The 25,982-nt window shown below is 41.9% G+C and overlaps 1 protein-coding gene across 4 annotated transcripts in view; it reads right to left on the bottom strand.

Moving 5' to 3' along the window:
- Positions 1-25,982, bottom strand: part of LOC102943751 (SAP30 binding protein) — a 57,541-nt gene that overhangs the window by 30,155 nt on the left and 1,404 nt on the right. Inside the window, exons 2-3 of one of the 4 annotated variants that reach the window (XM_027834751.3) lie at positions 25,122-25,228; positions 22,146-22,193 (exon numbers count right to left, since the gene is read on the bottom strand). In XM_027834751.3, the coding sequence (XP_027690552.1) occupies positions 22,146-22,193; positions 25,122-25,228 (155 nt within the window). Of the gene's footprint in view, positions 1-22,145; positions 22,194-25,121; positions 25,232-25,982 lie in introns of all 4 variants that reach the window. The other 3 variants (XM_007072552.4, XM_037914322.2, XM_037914323.2) reach the window with 3 other exon arrangements.

The following is a 25,982-nucleotide window of genomic DNA, read 5'->3' as shown; positions in this document are numbered from 1 at the left end:
TGACAAGGTACTCCCAACAGTGTAATTAGCACTACAGAATAGTAACATCCAAGCACCAGAGTTAGCACTGCAATGCAAGGCAGGATCAGAAGCAACACCAGTTCATTATCTTTGCTGACAGAGCGCCTCAGATAAGAGTGGCTATACTGAAAGCAAGAGTTACTCATCGCAACAGGAAATATTGCTGATTTGAGGGGATTGCTAAGTAGTGATAAGACCATGGGCCAAATTGTTCGTGGTTACACTCATGTGAGGTTATTTTGAACTTACATTTACATAGGTTTAAGAGAAGAATTTGGCACTATGGATTTCTACAAGAGAATGGGGGTTATGGAAAAAGGTCATCTTGAGAATGTGGTGAAAGATTATCCAGGGCCAGGTTTGGGAAGCAAGCATCAAAACACTTCGAAGGTCCCAGGAAAATGACTAGTTCTTACACAATTCTCCCCAAATGACACAAGGACCCTGAAGCAGCCGTGGCAACAGTATTCTAACCACCTCCCTCTTCCCAAAAAAGCCTTTCATGATTCATTGGGCTCCGAGTCCAAAATTCCTCAGCTTCTCAGAACACTGAATCTATTCATTCAACCTGAAATGAACACAATGCTGCCTCCTTGTTGCTTAGCAACCAAACTTTCACCACTATACTCCATTAAGGAGGGGCTTTTTATGTTGGGTGAGGGGAAGAGAAGGAGAGGTCAGTAAGCTAATTTGCACATTTGCTGTGCCAAAATCAGGCTGGCATTATAAAAACCACCAATTCCCAGAGGGCTTCACTGCCTTTGGGATCAAAAACCCAGCATTCCTTTTGTAGAACTAAATGCAGTGTAGTGATATTTACCGCCTTTCATTAAAAAGCATTGTGGCTGCAAGTACATTCGGGTCATAGAAACATAAGGCTGAGGCTATTTTAAAAAATGAGGTACATGGAGGAACACATGTGCCTGCTAGCCAGCTGGCTAGGAACCAGTCTTGTCCTTTTATGTGGAACTGAACTGGACTGGACTATTGTGTCTTTGATAGTACTGATCTTCCTATACATAGCTAATGTGCCCACAGTGTAGTCTCTAGATGCCAGTATCCTACCACTTATTCTCTCAGGCCATTTAAAAGCCTTTTGATGGATAATAAGTATCTATTTTTAATTTTCTCCTGACTATATCATTAAATTAGGAGTCTGCAGGAAATTTCCCAGCAAGTAATTTTAAGTATCCACTGAGAGGAGGGACACTGTCTTCAGGTTAAAGCACTGGACTGGGATTCAGGTGATATGGTGTCTGTTCCTATATTCCTAACAGTGGGTGACTGTGGGTAAATCACTAACAGTGTGTGCCTCAGCAGCCCATCTGTAAAATGGGGATAATCCTTCCCTACCTCATAGGATTGCTGTGAGGGCAAATTCATAAAATGTGAAATATTCACATACCAAGAATGAGCACAACAGACTAGCTTATGAAAAAACAAGTTCATACAGTTACAGATATGGAAGAGAATCACTGGGTCCTTCCCCTCCAACCAATGCCGGATTGTGCCTAGAGTGATTTAATCATGTCTCAAGCACAGTCTCATGGGACACCATTCCACAGCTTAACGGATCTTACTATATACATATTATCGCACTTTACACAAATTTAAATCTTAACATCTTTGTGGGGAAAAGAAAACACTACTTTTTACTCCACCCATAGTGAGGTGGTTATTTGATCGTTCTTTTCTTCTGAGGGGATACCATTGGGAAAAGAGGACTACTTCAGTAAGCACCTATTGTCCCTAGTCCTTATCTAGAGTTCTAGCCTCTCCTTGTTTTTCTACAAGGAATACCTAGATGACATTAACGCATGAATGAGAATGGTACACAGAACGATGGGAGGAGATCCCCTTGGAATGAATTATACTGCTGCGAACATACTTAAAGGTGACCAAAGGAAATGGTCAGAAATTCAACAGCTTTTAGAAATGTGGTAACTCTCCCAAATAACCAGGCTAAGAAAGCATTCAGCAGGCCACTCACTTATCATGGTTTTAAGCTAATAACTGCTAAGAAGGGCATTTACCACATATAGGTAAAGTTGCTGAATTTTCAAAACACCGTTTGCAGGTCACCTTTAAATCATCTGGAGCAATCATTGCAATAGTAAATCTGAAACTGAGGCCATTGTCTACAATACAAAATTATGCTGATCTAACTACTTAACATAAGAACAGCCATAGTGGGTTAGACCAATGGTTCGTCTAGTCCAGTATCCTGTCTTCCAACAGTGGCCAATGCCAGGTGCTTCAGAAGGAATGAACAGAACAGGTAATCATCAAGTGATCCATCTCAAATTAAACAGCTTGTGTGTGTTCACGCTTGGCTCCTTGTGTCGGCAGTGCGCGTTCTCACTAGGAGCGCTTGTATTGATTGTATTGTCAGTGTGAGGTATTGTGGGACAGCTCCTGCATTAACCTAATTACACTGATCGTGACTATGCTGTTCAGGGAGGTGGTGTTACTAAACAGGCACTTACACTGACAGGAGCCAAATTTAAGCAAAGACACTTCCACAGCTAGGTCAATGCTAGGCAGCTTACGTCTGTCGTGTAGGCCAGGCCTCAGGAAAGAGCAGACAGTAGTCTTAACAGTAGTAACTGGATGACTGAAATTCCTCTTGGTAACTTTCTTGTTTTAAGCATAAAAAATTGAGTTTTAAGACCTGTAACATATCACAAATAAATTAGGGCGGAACAGGATTGGTGTGATTCTATGAAATTCCAAAAAATCACAAATATAGTATTGATTTCTGGGAGGAAAATGTTTCTCTATCTTGGTTTGTGCTCTACAGTTCCTAGAAGGAAAGAGTCTTCCCCATTTATGGCGGTTTATACAAAATGGATCACCCTAACATTTGGTAGATATATATTTAACCAAAGGAGCCACCTGTACAAGACAGGCATGATGCCATCATCTCCAGACTATCCAGAACTGCAGTCATGCCATCAAGTCCAGTGTCCACATCCTTAGGGCACAACCAAGACATCAGAAACTCTAAACATGCACAATGAAGAAAACAAGTTCTAAGGAATCATAACCACACCCTCTGCCCAGAGGATATGAATTTTTCTTACTGATGAATGAAGTATACCTGCTGTTCCATGATTAATAACCTGAAGGCATCTAAACAACCTTTCATTAAGTCCCTCATTTCAAACCTTACAAATGGCTTGCCATTAAAATGAAGGACTGGTTCTTAGCCCCTACATGGTACTTTACTCACTCAAAAGTGTTCATCTAGTAAACCTCAACATCCTTTTGCATCAGGCAAGAAGTATCCCTATATAATAGATGGGAAAACAAAATTTCAACACCTTGCCCAAAGTCGTACAGTAAGGGCTTGTCTACACATGAAAGTTATTCTGGAATGCCATAGCTATTCCAGAATAACTCCATATGGGGGCATTTATTCCAGAATAAAAGCATCTTCTTCCAAAATGTGTTAAATGAATTCAGAAAAAGCCACATTTTCTCCCTTCCAGTATACGAGTCCACACATGAAGTTAACTCAGAATAATTCCACGTGTAGACAATCCCTAAGGATTTGTCTTCACTACCAGGGAGATCGACGCTGCTGCAATTGATACAGCAGGTGTTGATTTATCAGATCTAGTGAAGACCGACTAAATTGACGGCAGAGTGCTTTCCGGTTGACTCCGGTACACCTGATCCCCGAGAACGGTAAGATAAGTCAACGGGAGAGCGTCTCCCATCGACACAGTGTAGTGAAGACACTGCGGTAAGTCGACCTAAGCTACATCGACTGCAGTTAAGTTATTCATGTAGCTGGAGTAGCTTAACTTAGGTTGACATACCCCAGTAGTGTAGACAAGGCTTTAGATAATGGCAAAGAGATTAGAACTCTGACTGTCCACATCCACCAGCACCTCCTGGGAGCACAGAACTTCTAACTTCTCAAAAGGTCCACATAGCATTAAAGGCAGGAGTGGGCAAACCTCTACCCCATCCAACTGCCCCCTGACTGCCCCCCGGGGCCTCCTGCCCCTTATCCAACTCCCCCTTACCCCCCGCCACTCAGAGAGGCAGGATAGGCTTATTTGAAAGCCTGGGAGGTGGGCGTGCACAAGCCGCGCTGCCCGTGTGGTGGCGTTGCTGCGGGGGAGGGGCCAGGGGTGAGCTTCCCCGGCCGGGAGCTCAGGGGCCAGGTAGGACAGTCCCGTGGGCCGGATGTGGCCATAGTTTGCCCATCCCTGCATTAAGGCCTGGTCTATACTTAAAATATAGGTTGACAAAAGGTAGAAATCTACAGCTCTGAGCACCACAGCTATGTTGGCCTAAGCCCGAGCATAGAGGCAGCTAGACTGATGGAAGAATGCTTCCCCTCAACCTAGTTACTGTCACTCAGGGAGGTGGAGTTCCTACAGTGATGGAAAAGCCCCTTCCATTGATGTAGTCTGCATTGATGCTACGAGGTTACAGCAGTGCAGCGATAGCGCTGTAGCTATGCCACTATAGCGCCTGTAGTGTGGACACGGCCTTAGACATAACTCCCATTAGTGTTCGTGGGACTTCATATAAACAAAGGCTTTACTCTGCATGGTTCCCCTTGAGATTTTAGCATAGGCTTCAAACACATGAAGCAGAAGTGAGGGTGTTTAAATTTTAAGAAAAACAGTTCACTGTATTTAATGTGCTACGGATCTGATCCCAGACCAAATTAAAAGTTGAGGGAGGGAAAGCTTTGAGGAATAATATAAAGAGGCACAATGTAAAAGTGCAGGGTTGCCACCCTTTAGTGTGGTAAGTGGAAAAGAATATCCATTTTTGACACTGACTAACAAGTTTTCCAGAGCATTTAAGAAAAGGAAGATATTTTGACGAATATAAGTGGAGGAAAATTTTAAACCCCAGAGTAAGGGATCTGATCTGTTTACATAAGGCATCAGAAGCATTCATAGCACTATATACTTAAAGCACTGGAAAAGGAGAAGTTAGCTCAGTGATACTCTGACTGTGGCTTGTGAGCCATAAGTGGCTCTTTAATGTGTCTCCTGTGGCTCTTTGTGATGGAACAATGAATTCACACTACTGTGGCTTTTGTGGGTCATGTTGATCGCTAATTTGGCTCCTGAACCACTGAGGTCTGAGTATCACTGAGGCTAGTCAAGCAGCACTGTGCATTGGTTGTGTCCAGAATCAAGCCAGATACTTATGCTGCCATAAAATACACATTCCTTGGTGAAAATTAAGTCAATAAGTCGCACATCTGTGAAAAGTTGTACACAGTGACCATGTTCCAATGGGGAGCACTCACTGAAGTCAATAGGGCTTGGATTTCACCCCCAGTGTTTCACTGAGCGCCAGCACTGCTTTGTTTTCACAACCTTGAGCTCTGGAATGCTGTGTGGGAGGGTACCTACATTTATGTTTGTGGTTAAAGTCTTTTTCTGGACACTGGGCTGACAACACTAATGAAATCAAGCCAGAGATAAACTGCTGCTTATTTAGCCAATAGCTATCTCCATCACCAGGGAGGTATGAAACTCAGACAAGCTACAGAAAAAGAGCTGACCTCTTGTTCCTTCATATCCCAAGCTTAATGGAAAGGCTTTTGTCCCATCTGATATTGCAAGCTGATAAGTGAAAACTGCCAGAATGAAGTGTAAAATAAAGGGGTTTTTCCCCACCCCATTTTGTGAAGGATAGAGTGAATATATTCACTAAGTAGTAGTAGGCATCTTTCAGTCTTGAGAGACCATGGATATGTGCCCCTGAGAGGTAAAGAATTTACTCAGTTGGTTTTATGGCAGCCATGGCTGTGGCTGAAGAGACCCACTTGAGAGAGACACAATCTCTGCTTACTAAGGTTTTATACTAAGGCAGGTTTCAGAGTAGCAGCTGTGTTAGTCTGTATCCGCAAAAAGAAAAGGAGTACTTGTTAGTCTCCACAAGTACTCCTTTTCTTTATACTAAAGGCAGATCTTGTCTTCAAAACGGGAGGTTTTCTCCAAATCTTGCACTACTGCAGAGCCACCAGTGCTCAGAACAGTGGGAACACTAGTGTAAAATAGTCCATCTCCCTTCTTCTCCCATTAGAAGGGGAGACCCTTCCCATCTCTCTCCTCTCAAGAAAGGTGTACCCCACAATTCTTCCCCTCACCTCCCCAGTTGGGAAGGTCAGCTCTTCACTGCCATCTATCCCCCTCCTGCTGGTCATCCCTCAATCAACTTGTTACTGTTCACAGCTACTCCAAGCAGTGGCTCACACTATGACATTTGCCAGACTGGTCAGTTTCACTACTGCTGCTTTCTGCTTCTGAGCAGTAGTGAAGGGGACAATAAATCTTACAGAGATGCTGCTAATGGTCAGCATCTGGTGCAGGTGGATGGAGGTGCAGAGCAAGGAAATATAAAAGTCAGATTTTAGGGACCTCTGATCACCTACATTTTTAAGATCTCTAGACTGATCTCATGCATAACAAGCCATATGACTTCTGGTCTGCATGTTCCAGAGCAGTTTAGCAAGACTTACAAGATTATCATTTTCACCAATGATTGACTTCAGCTACTATTTAAGTTTCAGTATTACTGTTCTGCTAGCGTTCAGAAAAAGTTTCCCCATTTACTACTGTTGAGCAAGCAGGCAAGTGCCTTTTTCAAACCTTGGGCAATGAGACACTCCCTCTGGCAGCCCAACGGTTGTATTTATTATTAAACTGAACCATCAAGATGGATTCATACCTGTTGACGAAGGACAGGCACTGTTTCTGCTTGTTACATGTAAGAATTGCAACATGAAAGCAACATATTCTAGTTAAACTCCCCAGCCTACTGTGGCGAGATATGGACTGTTAGTAAGAGATTCAGTCCAACAAAACTGCAGGGTGTGTCCCCACTATGGAAGGTTTTTAAACAAAACAAAAACCAAACAAAAAAAACCCACACACACACACACCACACAAGAATACAGCCTACCATCAGGTCCCACTGCAAAAATCAACAGCAATCCCCTCAGTGGGAACAGAGATTAAAACATAGGAAGGAAATGAAAACAATATGAATCTGACACTGAAGAATTTAAGCTTCAGAAGATTTACCGAGAAAAGTCCATTTTATTTGATGGAAAGAATAGACTTATTTACAACAATGCTTGCTAAATCCTTCCTGAAACAAAATCCATAAATCCAGTACAAAGCGCACACCCACACCGCAGACCACCACAGCTACTGGAGTTAGGATTGGTACCCTTTGGCAAGAGTTACCATCAACTTCACAGCTGCAGTGGCATAAATTACTAGGAGCGCATTTTAATCATGTGGAAGGGGAGGGGGCAGGGGAGAGAGGGAAGATAACTGCCTTGTGGGGAAGGAAAGCACGTAATGGCTAGAGGGACTTGGGTGCAAAAAACAAGATCCAAGTTGTGAAATTGGATTGACTGAGAAGTCAATGTCAAATTCCCCAGCTTGGGTTCTCTCCTTTCCCATGCCTTTTCAACTAAGCCAGACCCACAAACTCCCTCTAGTTTCCCCACCACTGCTGATTAAAACAATGGAATGGGTTAGAAGCACCAAGTTTTCACATAATTAGCCTGATCTTACTTCTGTTAATCAGATCCTCCCTCCTGTTATTTATTATATCTGCTCTTTCCATCTTGTCTTAAATTAGATCGTACCTATTCCACAGGTTTACAGTGTCCTCCTATTAGTCAGTACAGCAGTCAACACAATGGGACCCTGATCCTGATCAGGGCCTTTGGACAGTTCCATAATAATTTTAAACACACCTTGATAGTGCTGTTATCCTTTCCCTGCCTGGGCATCCTGAGACATGATGCCTTCTGTGATTTACTTATACATTTCTTTAGTGCTCATCAACTTGGTGTCTGATTACTGAACAAAGTTTTAAAAACAAGTCCACATATGCAGATCACAATGGGTATAGTGCCCTGAAAAGAGAGAGGTAGAGAGTTCCAAAGCCAGGGATCTTGTGTAAGGACTGGCATCCAGTTATTCACTGGTTCAATCCCAGTCAAAACAAGAGCATGCTAACTGACAGGCTGGCATGGCTGGACATCAGGAGAAAGAGACTAAATGAAGTGAACCCACTGAAGTGAGCTGTAGCTCACGAAAGCTTATGCTCAAATAAATTGGTTAGTCTCTAAGGTGCCACAAGTACTCCTTTTCTCTTTCCACTGATTGTTGCAATTCAGTGTCCAGATTCAAAGCATACTCATGATACTGGAGACTGGGCTGGCAGAGATTGATTTGTTACAGGGACAGCTATTTACACAAAAGTACATTTGTAAAGAGATGAAAAGTTACAGCAACACTTGTGACCACTCACAGGGTTCAAGCAGAACGTACTGCCTAGTAGAAGACGACCTTTAATCCAAGTTTTTATTAGAGTATTTGACCAATACAAAGATACTAGCTTGTTGGTGCCAGGGTCATTACAGCAGGTTTCACCCCACAGGAAAGTAGGCACAGCTAAAAGTGAATGGACATTTTCCTTCTCTCTACAACAATTCATGCATTGGGTGGAGGGAGGGGAGTAAAATCTCGTTAAAGAATCTGCTAAGGCAACAGCATCATTCAGTTGATGCAGAAAGGATCTGAAGTCTGGACGCAAACACTTCATCTCCACTACCTGCCATAACAAAGCAAGAGGGAAGAATACCTATATGTAGACAGGAAAAAGGTTATGATTAATTTCTCAACCCTTCTCAGGGCAATGCACATGCTCCAATACACATAGTTAGTTGGATTACCTAGTCATTCCTACAGTAGAGACAGACAAAATATTAAAATCCATCAGACTTGAGAAGTTAAGAGCAAACAGTGAGCTGCAGGAAGAAATGGCAATTTCACCTCCCACCCACCAAAGTTGTCAGTTGTAACATATGCTATATTAGAGAAGCTGGTAAACAGAATAGAGTTCAAGTGTGTGGAGGGAGGGGGAGAACAAGAGTACAAAGTTTTATTTCCTTTCCCAACAAAATAAAAAAGAAAAGGAGAATCCCGGGAGAAAGCCCAATACAAGCCCATTTCCTATGGCCATATCCTGTTTGCCAGCTCTGTCACATGGCTCCAGGCAAACTGCCCAGCTTGGGAGGAGAAAATGAACTTATCAGAAAAATGAGAGGAAGCCGTTGGGGCCATGTCCTGAAAGCACTGAAAAACAGAGGCGAGCCACCTTTAGTGAAGAATTGACAGTTTCCATACTGCAATATGAGTATTTACTTCTATACCAGGGGTCGGCAACCTTTCAGAAGTGGTGTGCTGAGTCTTCATTTATTCACTTTAATTTAAGGTTCCGTGTGCCAGTAATACATTTTAACTTTTTTAGAAGGTCTCTCTCTAAGTCTATATATTATAACTAAACTATTGTCGTATATAAAGTAAACAAGGTTTTCAAAATGTTTAAGAAGCTTTATTTAAAATTAAATTAAAATGCTGATCTTATGCTATGCCTCTCGTGGAGGTGGAGTTAAGTTGGTGTAGTAGGCGAGTTACATCAGTGGGAGCTACATTTTAATAGCTTACAGAGTTAGGGCAACGTAAACTACCTTACATCGACCTAACTGTAGTGTAGACCAACCCTGAGGGACCATCTCTAGGCATGAAAGGGTTGGTTAAGATATGAGAAGGTTTGCACTGATGCTGTATGGTGTCATTGCTCTGTAAGTAAAGAGAGATTTCCAGGGCTCTCAATCTGGCACCATTCAAGAACATTTAATAGAAAAGTTATGAAGCCAGGAATGTAAAATAAAACAGCAGGTTTCTCTGCAGGTAGTCAGAGGGTCAAAAAATAAGTCATGTTTTAATACAAGTGTGCATATTCTTCCAATCTAGCTCTAGCTGGTGAAAAGAATACAAGGAAAGTGGCACCACAAGTTACTCAATGTTCTGGAAGTTTTTATAAAACAGACTTTAAAAAAAAAAATCTTTCAGGGCTCTTGCTGAAAGGACGAGCCACACCTGTGTCAATAATCTGTGGTATTCAGCACTTCAGGGAGTGAAGAGTCTGTTGCAGCTTGTATGCCTGGCGGGGGAGGAATGAGACATGTCCAAATACGTGCCTACTCATCTTCCAGAACAGTTCGTAAGAGCTGGTTTACTGAATTCAGGGCTGCAGCTTTGAACCCAAAGTTTAAGCCAACAATGCTACGATCTCTCTCTGCAGTTGTTAAGACAAATGGGCTAGAGGCAGAGGGGGGAAACATGAGAGAGAGAAAAAAAGTAGAATAAAACTTTCAGTGCCAGGTTCATTCTTTCATGTCAAATTGTGTTTAGCATTTGCCAGTATACTCAGGCAGACAAAGCTACTTGTAACCATGCTCACCTGTCTAGAAAAAATGGCTAAGATACACCAACTACTTTAATTTCTGATACAAAGAGCACTTATTTTAAATAGTGGGTGAGGACAGTACAAGAAACTGACTTATCTGTACTCTTCTTAAAAAACCTTCCAGGCATAACAACATCAGTGAAACCTCTCAATACTTTTGGTTTCTTAATGGGAAGCCGAAAGGCAACATGTCCAGTGCTAAGAATAAGGGAGAGGCACAATCAGTGACTTACTTTGTAAAACTAGGCAGATCAAGCAGGTGTTCTGATTGCAGGAAGCCAAGAGAAAAGAGAACACTGATAATGTTCAGTGGATACAGTGCTACTCCTACAGAGAATGCTAAGGCTGGTTTATTGTAAAGCATTTCAAAGTCTAAATCAGAGACCAAGTAACCTGAAGTACATTTTCAGGGTTGGTGGATTCCTGAAGAGAAGAGCAACAGATAAAATTCAACCTCACAATTCATTGTGGAAAGGTTAACTCCTACCAGACCATGCCATGTCTTTCAGAAGGTCAATACAGGACCACTGCAGTCATCACCGAATATAGAGGTTTTGGGAGTTGAGGAAGTTTTACAACTGGCTCTTGAACCAGACTAGTTTTCAGAATTCCCCAATGACATTTTTAACAGCTGCCCCTTTAACACATGAAAGCAGAGGAATGACAGTCAACTAGGCCTACTTTTGAGCTTCGTCACCCATAAACAAAACATTAACATTCATCATAAGAATGGTCACACTGAGTCAGACCAATGGTCCATCTAGCCCATTATCCAGACTTCCGACAGTGACCAGTGCCAGGTACTTCAGACGGAATGGACAGAACAGGGCAATTACAGTAAAAGCTGTTTTATCTGGCATGTTGGGGGGGATGAGGGGTGCCGGTATGTGAAAAATACTGGCTAACTAAGGGGGAGGGAGTTTGGGTGTGAGAAGATGTGCGGGGCAGCAGGTTAGGGTGTGGGACGGGGGTGCTGCGGCACTCACCTCAGGCAGCTCCCTGCAAGTGACCTGTCATGGCTGCTCCTAGGTGGAGGCGGGGCAGGCTGCTCCATGCGCTGCCTCCGCCTGCAGGCGCTGCCCCTGCAGCTCCCATTGGCCGTGGTTCTCAGCCAATGAGAGCTGTGGAGCTAGTGCTTGGTGCGGGTTGGGGGGGAGTGTTCAGAGCTGCCTGTGCGCCTCTGCCTAGGAGTGGCCAGCACAAGTCGCCATTTGCGGGGAGCCGCCTGAGGTGAATGCCCCCCAGATCCGGCACTCTGCACCTTCTCCTGCACCCCACCCTGCTGCCTCAAGTCCCCTCCCACACTCCAACTCCCTCCCAGAACCCGTGCTCCACATTCCTTCCCGTGCCCCATCCTTCTGTGGGCCCCACACCAACTGGACTATAAACCAGAATTTCAATGAAGATGAGAAATGCCAGTTTATAGAGCTTTCCAATTGGTGAAGTGCCAGATAAAACAGCTTTTACTATATTAAGTGATCCAGCCCCACCTTCAAGCAGTCAGAGGTTTAGGGATACCTGGAGCATGGGGTTGCATCCATGACCATCTTGGCTAATAGCTATTGATGGACCTATCCTCCATGAACTTATCAAATTCTTTTTTGACCCGTTATAATTTTGGTATTCACAACATCCCCTGGCAAGGAGTTCCACAGGCTGACTATGCGTTGTGTAAAGAAGTACTTCCTTACGTTTGTTTTAAACCTTCTGCCTATTAATTTCATCGGGTGACCCCTGGTTCTTGTGTTATGTGAAGGAACAAATAATACTTCCTTATTCACTTTCTCCATACCAGACTAATGATTTTATAGGCTTCTATCAGGCCCCCCTTTGTCATCTCTTTTCTAAGCTGAACAGTCTCACTCTTTCTAATCTCTCCTCATATGGAAGCTCATCCTTTTAAGACATGTTCATACTAATTCCTATTGCTTATGATATCCATTCCCTATATTTGAGGGTTGCATGCATCCCACTGCTTGTTGAGTGGACCTAAAGATATTAGGAACATTTTAAAAGTTACTACTTTGAGCTTCATAACTCAAAATGTTTGCCCAATTAATCTTAGAATTTCCATTAAAAAGAATTTTTTAGTGGAAATTCTAAGATTAATTGGGCAAACATTGAGTTATGAAGCTCAAATTAGTAACAAACACAAACAAACACACAAACTCTTTTTGGCAAAAATTGGTGGCTTTCCGGAACTGGGCTTAAAACAGAAGCTGTCTTACAGCCTTGAGCACCGAGTTGCTAGTGTGCTTTGACAGTGCCAGTGTTAGAGACTCCATTATCGTTTGTTCACCTGCTGGTTTACAGAGCAAAACTATCACCCGAAATCAGTAATATCTCTGAGAGCCCACAATGACAGTTAGGAAGAGCTGGGGGAAGCAAGAATGATCACAAGCATCAGTTTGGATGCTGTAATCCCATACTGATATTACTCTCCCCTCCCCCCCAAATCAAAATGATTGCTATCTCCTCCCTAAAAGTAGCCAAGGGATCACTCATCCACTGAAGGAATTATTCTATGGGAGGGCTGGATCAAGGTTACAGTAAAACCTGAGCATGTCTCTGAAGGTTATCAAAAGGGCCTTTGTTAGATTTGCTTAGGAAATACACTGTTTCTCTAAAATCTGACACCCCTCTGCTTCTTTTGTCCTGTAGTCTAAGTCTAACTTGGCAGCCTCCCAGAGTCCCGATACACAAAGTGAGGGGAGGGTTCCATAAAAAAGGAACTTCTGACAGGACAACAAGCTTTCAAAGTCTGTAAGCAGTTATTGGACTCAAGGCATCTCTACACTGCAGTTAAAAATATGCAACTGGTCTGAGCCAGCTGACTTGGGCGCACAGGGCTTTGTCTCAGTGGTTGTTTAACTGCAGTGCAGATATTCTGGCTGGGGCTGCAGTGCAAGCTCTGGGACACTCCCACCTTGCAGGGTCCTACAGCCCAGTCCAGCCCAGCCCAAGCCCAAATGTCTATACCTCAATTAAACAGCCCCTTAGAGCCCCAGCGAGCTGTAGGTTATTAACTGCAGTGTAGACATACCATCACTTGCAAGTAAGCGGCGATATACACTGACTTCCTGATATCAAGTGTAATCAGCACAGTAATCAGGGCTTGAGAGTTAATGATTGCCCTGCAAATGCCATCTGAAGGGAGATGAGCAGAAGGGTTGGGCTCACAGTCCTTGCTTGACTTCAATGCCCTGTTTTAATAGCCCATCCCCACAATGTCTAGGTCCAGAATCCTTCAGATCAGAGTTTAGTAGAGGGGTATGCCTAATACTATGTTTCAAACCAATTTCTCTCTCCTCCCCAGCCCCCCCAATGACTAGCCCAGTTTACGCCAAAGGAATTAAAAACAAAAGGAAAGAGGACCCAAGGGCTTATTTCTTTACTGCTTTGAAATAGTAACAATATTCTGTGCTTCTAGCAGTAGGCCAAGCACACTGCATGATTACACACAGCTCCTTAACCCTTCCCACCCTAAACAAGAGAGCCATGAATGCCAGTAGAATACCACATTTTAGAGCCAGGTTCACAAAGCCGCCATACATTTCCCTCTTGCCTCAAACCCATGGCTCCACACCCAAAAGAGAGGGCCCGAAGAGGCTCATGTAGGTTGTGGGATGCCATCCATCCAAGTCCTTTCCATGCTAACTGAACGGTCAATCATTTCTTCCCCCCCTACTGAATATAATTCTTTGTGTTTCTGTAGTTTTTATATATATATTTATTTTTAAATTACTATCTGCTTACAGGTAAGGGGGTTTACCTTCTTGGTAATTATAATCCCCCATGTAAAGGGATTTGGGTTTACACTCAGCATGCAGGGTCTCATACCAGGGACAATTCTCCCCAGGAAAAATTCTAGAGATCAATCTGCTTTTTTCAAAGTTACAGCCATCAGGAGCTTGTGCTTCTTTTCATTAGAACACCATATTGCTGAACTAGCTTCCTGCTCACTGTCTGCTCTGAGCAAAAGTTTACACTTCTCTAATCAGTTTGAAGGCACACACTTTTCATTCACTGACACACCCATCTGCAGTTAGTCAAACAGCTCTGGTGTATAAAATACTTCTGCTAGTCTTCACCTGTGCTAAAGAGAAACAGCAGTGTGACACATCAGTGTCTGAACTTGAAAAGCTTATTGGGACTTGCTGCTCAAAAGTTTAGTGTCAACATGACAAAGAGGAAGCTGCAGTCTGTTTGGTCTTTCAGGCTGTTTTCGTCTATGATTGAGATAAGTGAGAAGGCATGTGCCCGTGGCACTTCTTATAAGTGAACAGAAATATGTTCATCGAGAGCAACTGCGATATTTGATTAAAAAAAGGAAAAAGATACAGGGTAAATGTAAACGTAAGTGCTGTGTAGGGGAGAGAAGCCTGGGCACTTCTCCATATTTCCATGAGTCACAGGTGGTGACCAAATTTGGAAAGCATTCCCCCACCATACCCTTTTATGTAAAGCTAGTACAGAAAATTATGCTTTTATCCACTTATAACTCCACAGCCTTTGCCTATGACAGCAATGACACCTTTCTAAGGCGGTGTGTTTTTGGCCTAAACAGCAATAAATTCTGAACTGCTTTTATGCAGTCTCTGGAATGGACCTGAGCCACAGGTGCAAGGAATCCTAACTCCACGTAACCTTCTTTAAATTAGAGAATCAATGTCTTGCTTGATTATTGTTCAGATAAAATCCTACATTTAATTTGACTGAGCACAAACTTAAAGAATTCATTCCCCATTTGCTCATAGCTGTGCCTATTAGAAAGGCAGCAGAACATGTTCATTGGTTATGAATAACTGCACAATTAACTGATCCAAGGATAGCCGTTTAATCTCATTTTTACAATAGGATAGCATGGGTTTCATTTTCGGCTGGCCCTAAAACCTGAAAGGTTTGCACCAGGCCATTTCTACAGCACATGGAAATGCCCAAGCCTCACATTTAACATAGATTTCCAAAAGTGAACCGTGTGGCTTTATTCTGAAATATGCAATATTTATTGCATATTATACCTTACACCTAACAGCAAAAATATGCCTACCAAATAATCAGTGGGGACACTGGATGATCAAGGTACTAAAGGAGCAATCGAGGAAGATAAGGCCATTGTGGAGAAGCTAAATGAATTCTTTGCATCAGTCTTCACTGCCAAGGATGTGAGGGAGATTCTCACACCTGAGCCTTTCTTTTTAGGGGACAAATCTGCGGAACCATCCCAGACTGAGGTGTCAATAAAAGTGGTTTTGGAACAAAGTGATACATTAAATAGTTATAAGTCACCAGGACCAGATGATATTCACCAAGAATTCTGAAGGAACTCATATATGAAATTGCAGAACTACTAACTGTGGTTTGTAAATGCTCTTAAATCAGCCTCGGTACCAGATGACCAGAGGACAGCTAATGTAATGCCAATTTTTATAAAAGGCTCCAGAGGCAATCCCAGCAATTACAGGTAGGTAAGCTTAACTTCAGTACCAGACAAGCTGGTTGAAAATATAGCAGAGAACAGAATTTCAGAGACATAGCTGAACACAATTTGTTGGGGAAGAGTCACTACGGCTTTCGTAAAGGGAAATCATGCCTCACCAATCTACTACAATTCTTTGCGGTGATCAACAAGAATGTGGCATGTGGGATCCAGTGGATATAGTGTACTTAGATTTTCAGAAAGCCTTTGACAAGGTCCCTCACCAAAGGCTCTTAAGCAAAGCAAGCAGTCATGGGACAAGATGAAAGCTCCTCTTATGGATCAGTAACTGGTTAAAAGACAGGAAACAAAGGATGTGAATAAAATGGTCAATTTTCACAATGGAGAGAGATAAATAGTGGAGTTCACCAAGGATTTATACTGGAACCAGTGCTGTTCAACATATTCACAAATGATCTGGAAAAGGGGGTAAATGGTGGGGTGGCAAAGTTTGCAGAGGATACAAAAATCACTCAAAATAGTTAAGTCCAAAGCGGACTGCAAAGAGTTAGACGGATCTCACAAAACTGGGTGACTGGATATCAAAAATGGCAGATGAAATTCACCACTATAAGTGAAAAGTAATGCACATGGGGAAATATAATCCAAATTAAACAAACAAAAGTGATGGGGTTTAAAGTAGTTGTTACCACTCAGAAGATCTTGGAGTCATCATGGATAGCCCTTTGAAAACAGCTGCTCAATGTGCTGCAGCAATCAAAAAGCAATGTCAGGAACTATTAGGAAAATATAATGCCATTACATAAATCCACGGTAGGCCCACACCTCAAATACTACATGCAGCTCTCATTGCCCCATTTAAAAAAAAAAAGTTAGAATTGGGAAAAAATACAGAGAAGGGCAACAAAAAATGATTAGGAGTATGGAACAGCTTCCGTATAAGGAGAGATTAAAGACTGGAATTGTTCAGTTTAGAAAAGAGAAGATATGATAGAGGTCTATAAAAGCATGAATGGTGTGGAGAAAAAGTGTTATTTATCCCATCACATAACACAAGAATTAGAAATCACTCAATGAAATTAAGAGGCAACAGGTTTAAAATGAACATAAGGAAGTACTTCACAAACGGCATTGTCAATCTGTGGAGCTTGTTGCCAGAGGATGTTGAAAAAGCCACACACACAAATAAGTTTAATTGGGTTCAAAAAATAAATTTAATAAATTCATGGAGGATAGGTTCATCAATGGCTGTTAGCCAAGATGAAAAGGCTACCCCATGCTCCAAGTGTTCCTAAACTTCTGACTGCCAGAAACTCTGACTGAACACCAGGGGATGGATCACTCGATAATTGCTCTGTTCTGTTCATTCCCTCTGAAGAATTTGGCCCTGGCCACTGTTGGAAGATAGGATACTGGGCTAGATGGACCATTGCTCTGACCCAGTATGGTCATACTATACTTATGAAACCAATGGAGAATGAAAATTATGTTTGACTGGAAAAGATATTATCCAAAGCTGTTAGTGGGTTAATCAAATGGCTCTCCACTAGTCATGCCTCCACCTTGGGTTTATGATAGCCAGCATTATGGTTACTCCCTAGTTTGAACATGTTAAGAAGATCAAAGGGATGGGAAGAAATAAAACAGAAATATACTGCCACTTGGTGGAAAAGGTAGGTAAGAAATTCTTGCAGAACTTTTAAAATGAAGTTTTCCAATGGATTTCTTGGTAGCATCACTAGTGAAAACGCAACCAGCACCTTAGATAAGATTTATGGTGATGAGTTTTAATAAAATCCCACCCCACTTTAGGAATCTGATGTTGGGCCACCTGGCAGGATGACATCCTGAGGAAGCCCATGATTGGGGACTCTCCAGTCTAGCAGTTCATTTAAAAAACAGAAACCACCTAAAGGATATTTTGTGGCACTCTTATTTTGCACCCTTGGCATATGCCTAAAGCCAACAAATAAGGGAAATATAAATTGAGCATTACAAAAGTTCCATTTCCTTTTGCTCTCCCTGCCATTTCTTCCAGCTCTTCCCCAAGACAGATGCAACTTCATAAGACTGCCTCCTCACACAGAAAGGATATTTCCCCGTCGTGCTGGCCAAGATCTAGTGCAGCAGTTCTCAACCCATGGCCCAATTAGCACGCAGCTGCGGCCCAGCTGAGTGCTAAAAAAAAATTCAAAGTTTGCTGCTCTGTTCTGATAGGGGTAGGGCTGGCTGAGAGGAAGACAACCTTTGGCTGCCTTCAGGAGGGCTCTTGCCAGCAGGGTGCTGGTGAGTGCAGCAGAGGGCAGGAGAGTGGGTCTCCAGGAAGGTTTGTGGGGGGAAGGGACTCTGAGCTGTGAGGAGGCAGTACAAGGGCAAGGTATTATTCCAGACTAAAGAGAAGTTACACACACTTGTATTAAATATATCACCGTCTCTCAAAAGATCTGAAAGCACTTCAGACGTTAAGCCTCAAAATCTCCTGGAGGTAGGTGGAGAGAGATTAAACAACCTGCCTAAGATTAGACTAAATCTGTGGAAGAGTTAGGAAAATAATACCAATCTCCTCTCCCCTGCCCCTCTTCCTCAAGTCCTCTGTCTTAACCACAAGACCTTCCTTCCTCTCATGTCTCTCTGCCAGCAAGAAAGTTGGATTCTAAGTTATCTTAAAATGTTTAATACTTCTCTAAACTGCACAGAGAATTCAAATACAGCTATAATCATATCAATGCCCCCAATGTGATTACTGTAGAGTAAACATGGGCTGCCAGGTTGTTATGAAAAAATTAAGGAAAGCTTGAACTATTTTTCAGAAGCATGACGACAGTAAAATGTTCCTCCCCTCCAGTTTTCCATGGGGTTGTGTTTTAAACCATTCCAGTTTCTTCTTTTTTCACATTAAGTTGGAGCTCTTGGTTCTCACATCCAAGGCTGTGCGCAACTCTTTTCCTTGTTAAGGGCATTAACTGCTATAGCAGTGGGTACAAGTCCTCTGAAGTCAATGGTGATGCACCTGCTTATATATGCATTGAACTTGGCCCTAGATCTCAGCTTTCACTTCCCCCTAGGCACAGCCTCCCTCCATGTCCAACATACTCCACTTGCCTAAATACTCCAAGCCTCAGCCTCCCATTCAGCTTTACATTTTCTTCCATGCTACAGGCTACAATAGCAACAGTCTACGTCTTGTCAGCACTGACTCCTCTCTTCTCACGTCCTTAAAGGATTTTTCTCAATTCCCAATACACCTCTACCCAGATATAACACTGTCCTCGGGAGCCAAAAAAATTTTACGGCGTTATAGGTGAAACTGCATTATATCGAACTTGCTTTGATCCACCAGTGCATGCAGCCCCGCCCCCCTGGAGAGCTGCTTTACCACGTTATATCCGAATTCATGTTATATCGGGTTGCGTTATATCGGGGTAAAGGTGTACCAATCTCCTCTCTGATGCTCTAATTCCAAGTTTTGAATATAACTGTCTCTCTTTAATACTGTATTTCAATTAGACCATTAAAGTCCTTGATGCAAGACTGCTTTTATGTTTCAACAATGTTTTGTTCATTTACTGTACGGCTCTCTAACACTAGTCTATGTAATTCTCGATTTCCCCATTATCTCTTCTGTTATAATTGTTCTTCCCCAGGGCAGGTGTAGCTGGCACTCTGCTCCAGCTTTGATAGAGCAACAGTGGAAAGCTAAAGTGAAAGAGGAGGCCTTAAAAAGAGCCATTGCCAACTTAAATGGAGGAATAGCACAGATTTGAGCGGTGGCTCTATTCCTAGAACCATTTGAATTCCAGGACAGCATTAAATCAGTGGCAGGAAGGTGACAAAGTAGAACGCATTTTCTGAGCACCAGAGAGGCTGCAGGCAAGGTGTTCCTAGTTCAGGCACTGGAATGGGAATCAGAACTTAGTGCATTACCTTAGGCATGTCACTCAGCCTCTGTGGCTTTATTTCTCCGTTTGTATTTTCTTGCCTGTTACTGCTCATTACAAATGTGCGCGCACACAGAGAAGCTCTATTCCTCCATCTCCTGCCTGTTTTACTTAGCAGTGCAAGAACCCAGACTAAGTGTCTTGAGGCAGGAACCATCTTTTAGTTATGTGTTTGTACAGTGCCTAGCACAACAGGCTAATCCATGAGCTGGGCTCCGAGGCAGTATGGTAATACAAGTAATACTAAGTGTTCGTGGCATCAAAACTGCAGCCCTAGTGATTGATTGGGACAGCAGTGGATATTAGGCATTAGAAGCATGGAAGTTATAAAGGAGAAAACTGTTTATGAATGAATATTTTGATAGCACGGTGATACTTTGCTAAAACCTAAATACATAAGATGTAGCAGGAGTGATCGCATCACTGCTATCATGGACAGGTTTTTTGTTTGCAGCTGAATGATATGTAACATGGGGAAGAAAATTAGTATTTTCTGGTGGAATCTACAGCTGGAAAAAGGTGTCATGTCAACTGCTCTGGAGATTGAGCTCATTCATTCATACAACAGGTGCAGGACAAGTAGCCACACCAGGGTCCTGTATTCTGCAGCAGGGGCTAGATTCTGCTGGAGATTCTAAACTTTTGTTTTAAAAAAATTGTTGCTAGCCCATATGGTTGTAGAAACATGAACCAAGAGCAAACCAATGTGTGTATTTTCTTGACTCTGCTGATAATTTTAGAAGAAACATCCAACTAGTGTGCTTAGCCATTGGTGACAGATGCAATAGCCAGTATTTAGAAGTGGAAAGTGGTTGCTGAGGTGGGGCACTAGATACGGGGAGCAGGCTTCACGTAACATAAGAATGGCCATACTGGGTCATATCAAAGGTCCATCTAGCCCAGTATCCTGTCTTCTGACAGTGGCCAATGCCAGGTGCCCCAGAGGGAATGAACAGAACAGGTAATCATCATCAAGTGATCCATCCCTTGTTGTCCATTCCCAGCCTCTGGCAGACAGAGACTAGGGACACCATCCCTGCCCATCCTGGCTAATAGCCACTGATGGACTATCCTACATGAACTTATATAGCTCTTTTTTGAACACTGTTATAGTTTAGTTGCAATCACTTCCCCCCTTGAATAAAGACAGAAGAGAAAACTGCAATGTATTTCTCCTTTTTCCTGGTACCAAAAGCCTCAGCTCCTCCCGTATGCCAAAAACCTCTACCATGTCCCATGCATTCCCAGATGCAAGACATCCACAGACTCCTATCTAGCTGCCCAAACCTTTAAGTATGGACAGACTTAATACAAAGAATTACGTAAACTGATGAGGGGGGGCGGTTGTGAAACATTCAAATCAGATAAATGAAATTATGTTAATTTTCATGCTATCCTATAAAGACCTATATTTTAAGAGAACCTGAAGCTACCATAGCATTTCCAATTTCCTGCTGAAAATCAGAAGGCCTTGCTGTAGGGTTTAAGTATAGCTTGTCAGGGAGGACACAGATCCTTGGTAAAACTAAGGCCCTGACAATCTGTTCTCTTTCAATATCCAGCAGCACTTTTCATATTGTTAGGGAAATTCATTCTTAACCTAATTTCCTAGGCAAATTCTAACACATTAGTTTTCTCTCTATATAGATGCTTCCTATGCAATTTCAAGTGGATACAGTATCCCCACCACCAAATATACTTCCTGCCCCTGTTTAGTCTTGCTACACTCTATTAAACAGCTGCTGCCTCGCACCACAGAAATGTGTCAAGTATTCCATGGTATTTGCTATAAGGCACAAGGGTGTGAAAGGTAATTTATAAAAGCAATTATTTGGACATCTCTAATTTGATATCAGTGATGCTCTTTCACAGTCAGATAGCTATGCACAAAGAATCCTTACAACAGGAACACTAAGTGTGAAGTGCTTGGATTATTTCTCAAATGATTTTGTAAAATTTCAAAATCTCTAGGAATACACTCCAAATTGATTCATCATCAAGCTGTTTCTCATGTAAAATCTGTCTTCCAGATGAAAGGGTTCAGATATTTGTGTCAGAACATGGCTCTGAATATTCAGGATAGGCTCCTTGTGTTACATTATGATTTCCTTCAGATTATTGCAATAATGCCTCCTTCAGTATACCATCATGTCAGATCCATTTCACAACATGGCTCACTCATGACTTCAGACCTCTGTATGCCAATCAATGCCCCAGCTAAATAGCTCTGCTGCCTCTTCAGATCTTTTTCAGGAGCCAGAATTAAAATCCCTGAATATTCATGTTACAGGTGCAAATAAATAGAATAAAAACAATTAAGCACTAAGACTAACCAGAGCAGAAAACAAACCATGAACCAAGCCGTGCTGTTAAGACTTGTTCCTGTTGCAGACAGCTACCCAACCGCACCCCACCACACTTCCAAATACCTTTAGGTCACCAGCCTCAGGTTTTTCAGTCTCTGAATCGTCATCTTCCTACAAGACAAGAATTTACAGGATTAAGCTTAAAAGGTAGGCTTGGCAAGTTCCTGCATATATAGCAAGGGGCTTGCATTCAACAGCCCAGTGACAGTCCAAGACCCTTTCAACCAACAAGTCATCATGAGCTCTATCCCACCCCTTTGCATGACTAAGAGATGAATCAGATAAACCATGGAAAAGAGTTGTTTAGCAAAAGCACAACCCCAAGTAGAAAACATCCCCTGAAGAATTCATACAGCTCCTGAAGATTCAAAACTAGACAATAAAAGGCAGCAAGCTTTTGTCACTTGATAATTCCAGCTGTTAGTTTTTGCTTGCTCTTGCTCAGTAATTCTCACAGAAAAAGCAGCATTTGCAAGACCTACTGCACGCCAAGCATACACCAGCAACATACACAGGACACACCTTGCCTGCCATCGCACTCAGCATGCAGGCTTGGTGGCGCTAAGCCAGACCCACAAGCTCCAAAGATCCAGTGATGCCAGCACACACTGCATCTTTGTCATTCTAGTTTAGTACCCTAAGTCACTTTCACCCAACTTCCAAATACACAGGAGGAAACAGCCGGAGTTTGGAAGGATTTAATTCTACCATTTCCATCCAGAAATAAGAGGCAGATGCTGCACAAAATGCCACCAAATAAAGAGTTTTAAGAGGTCAAGTTCTGAAGTGCATTGGCATGGTAAACCCTACTAAAAATGACCTATGACTTTACCAATAGGTTTGATCATCAGCTGGGACTACACTGCTCCATTAGCTACTGAACTTGGGTCATACAGAGCTATGTATCTTTAGAGGTAAATACATAACTCAAGTCAAAACATGTCACTTTTGAAGAAATAGAAAGAATATTTTTTGTCCTCCCATAACTTAAAGACCGCTGACTGGATTTTCCCCAAACTTCTCCATTCAGTTTCAACTCTAGCCCGAACCCAAACACTTGATGTTTCAGCTTCAAAAAGAAAAACATTAGAAAGTTAGAAACTGAAAGAAGTTGCTAACGAAAGTGCCATCTCAGTCTTAACTAAGAAGTTAAACTGCCAGAAAATTCATGTATATAAAGATCACAGTAGAGAATAATTCCATGTTTTTTATCAGACTTGTGATGCTTTTACCAATGAGAAGGTGACCCTTTATTTAAAATGGCTATTAAATCAAAGAGAACATGGGGTGAAATACTTCCACGAATATTAAATCTTAGACAATGCAAAGGATTTTTAGAAGTCTACTGCCTTAACATATAGCTACTATTTACAAAACCAAACATACAAGTTACACACAACTATTTAGGGAAGTAGCCTACCAGCCAATACTATGGCCAATGTAAACATATGGAAAAACAGACAAAAGCCTAGTCTAGGTAACTGGGTCATAGACCATCCAGGGCTATAAGTCACATACATAACTGGAACTGTATGAATAATTAGTACAGAGATTTGAAGAAAGTTAGATGCTCTCCACATCTTGCCTCCTCTGAGATGGTGGCTAGCTACATTATACATTCCAAGAAATTATGCATGCAGATCTTGAAAAATCCACTTCTCAGTGTTGAACAAGAAAGTTTTCCTGGCAAGCATTCAGCCTAACCCATCAGTTCCTGCAAAATTTAAGATCTCTCTCTCTTTTTTTAAATAAAAAGATGCTTTTAGCCCTTACATTTGCCAACATAACACTATGAAACTGCATTAGTTTACACTCTTTCTGAACACCCAAAAGTTACTCCAGGGTCTCTGCTGTCACAGCTTTTCTAAGCTGCAGAAGAATGAATTTAACAAGAAAAGTGTTTCACTTCTGCTATCCAGAGCCAGTGAAAGTATAACTTAGCTGTCCCAAACTGCAGCTGGAATTTAAGAGCAGCAGCTGAGACATTGAAGTTAATCACAAGGAAGAGTCACAAAAAATGGAATTTGTGGAGAATGATTACAGTCACAGCAATCAATTTCCTCCTGCACTCCTCACGGCAGCTAAAAGGCCAGAGAAGGGGAAAAGCAGCAGAGATACAATCTTGTACCAGCCAGGGCTGTGGAGGGCAAGGAGAGAAAAGCTCCTTCTCTTCCTTTCTGCAGCTACAGGATGGAATGAGCTTTATGTTTCTCAACCACCTACTACCAAGGGTTGGATCCAGAAGATGGTTCCTCTTAGCTGGATCCAGTGATGGAACCCTAAAATAGATTCCTAACTTCTCCATTCGTAGCAGTTTGGCTTCTCATTAGGCCATTGCCCCATGACCCCCATGATGAGACTGCCCACCCTTTTGTATCTCATAACTACATTTGGCTTATTGGTGCCCTGTGAAGTTCTCTATATATGTCTTAGGGATGCTTTGCGATACACATTACTCTGGTATTTAAATGCTGTTGTAAACATGCCATGCTTTCATGACAAACAAAAGCCATACAGATCTAGACAAGAAATCACTGCTACATCAGTATACTGATGTAGTAAGTGGGATTATGCACAGAAAAACCAACATGATGCTACACAAGTTCATTCCTGCTAATCCTCCAGCCTGATCATGCAAAAAGCTAGCTGCCCTTTTACAGGGTTTTCCCCATGCCTCTTAGAAGTGCAGCTGAGCTTTCCACCACTCTTCTCCATTTCCCTACTACAGGATTTCAAACACCAATTTTATATTTCAAGAAATGAATATTTATTTTATACTTCCACTATCAATACATAAAGCCAGTACCTTATCTTATCCACAAAGTGGAGCCAAAATGGCAACTAAAAAGTTAGCAACAAGCAACACAGATGAGTTGAGCTGATATTTTAAAGGTAGAGTTCTTGGATTTTAAAACAGACAAAAGGAAATTAAGTTATTTGGTAAGCATGGAAGCATTCTGAAGTCCCTATATAGAAGGCACTATAGAAACATTTAAATGGGGAGTCAGACCAGCTAGCATAAGAGGACAAACTACTTACTGAATGTCTGCTGTTTTCATCATCCTCTTCCTCATACCCATCCTCATCTCCTTCCAACCGGGTGAAATCATCTTCGCCATATGCTTCTGACACCAGACCTCCTTTTTCTTCTAGTCCATGCACGGGGGGGGTGGGGGGGGGAGGGACAGAAAAAGCATAATCAAGGCATAAAGTTAATTTAGAACAGGGTGGATAAAAACGTTTTCAAAATCAAATTTTTAATTTAAATTAAATACATTTTTCTCATTATAAACACACTTAAAATTTTAAATTACGAGAACATGTGTTAAAGCCTAAGTTCACTACGGTCAAATCATTTAAATTAAATAATATTGAGTAATACTTGTTTTTATTTTGACTTTTAAAGAAAGTCAAGCCACCAAATTGATTGAAGTCACTGACTAAACACTTGGAACAAGTGCAAATTAACACATTTGAACGATTACCAACCAATGAGTGTCGACCTTTCTTTAGGAAAACGGCTTAAAAAAGTACAATCAGAAAAAAAAAAAAGATTAAGATGAATCCACCCTGATTTAGATGGACACTAACAGTAGCAAGCACAAAATGTGAGCTTTGCAACAGTATTACACCATTCTCATATTAAGTTTGTGATCCACTATAATCCTGATATCCTTTTCTGCAGTATTCCTTCCTATGCATTCATTTCCCATTTGTATTTGTGCAACCGATTATTCCTTCTTAAGTGCAGCACTTTGCATTTGTTCTTATTGAATTTCATCCTATTTATTTCAGACTATTTTGTCACGCCAAACTGTCAAGACCATTCTGAATTCTAATCTTGTCCTCCAAAATGCTCACAACACTTCTCAGCTTGATATTGCCTGCCAACTTTACAAG

Source organism: Chelonia mydas, chromosome 14 (genome assembly GCF_015237465.2).
Source record: "Chelonia mydas isolate rCheMyd1 chromosome 14, rCheMyd1.pri.v2, whole genome shotgun sequence".
Lineage (NCBI taxonomy): Eukaryota > Metazoa > Chordata > Testudines > Cheloniidae > Chelonia > Chelonia mydas.
This window is presented reverse-complemented; position numbering and strand designations above follow the sequence as displayed.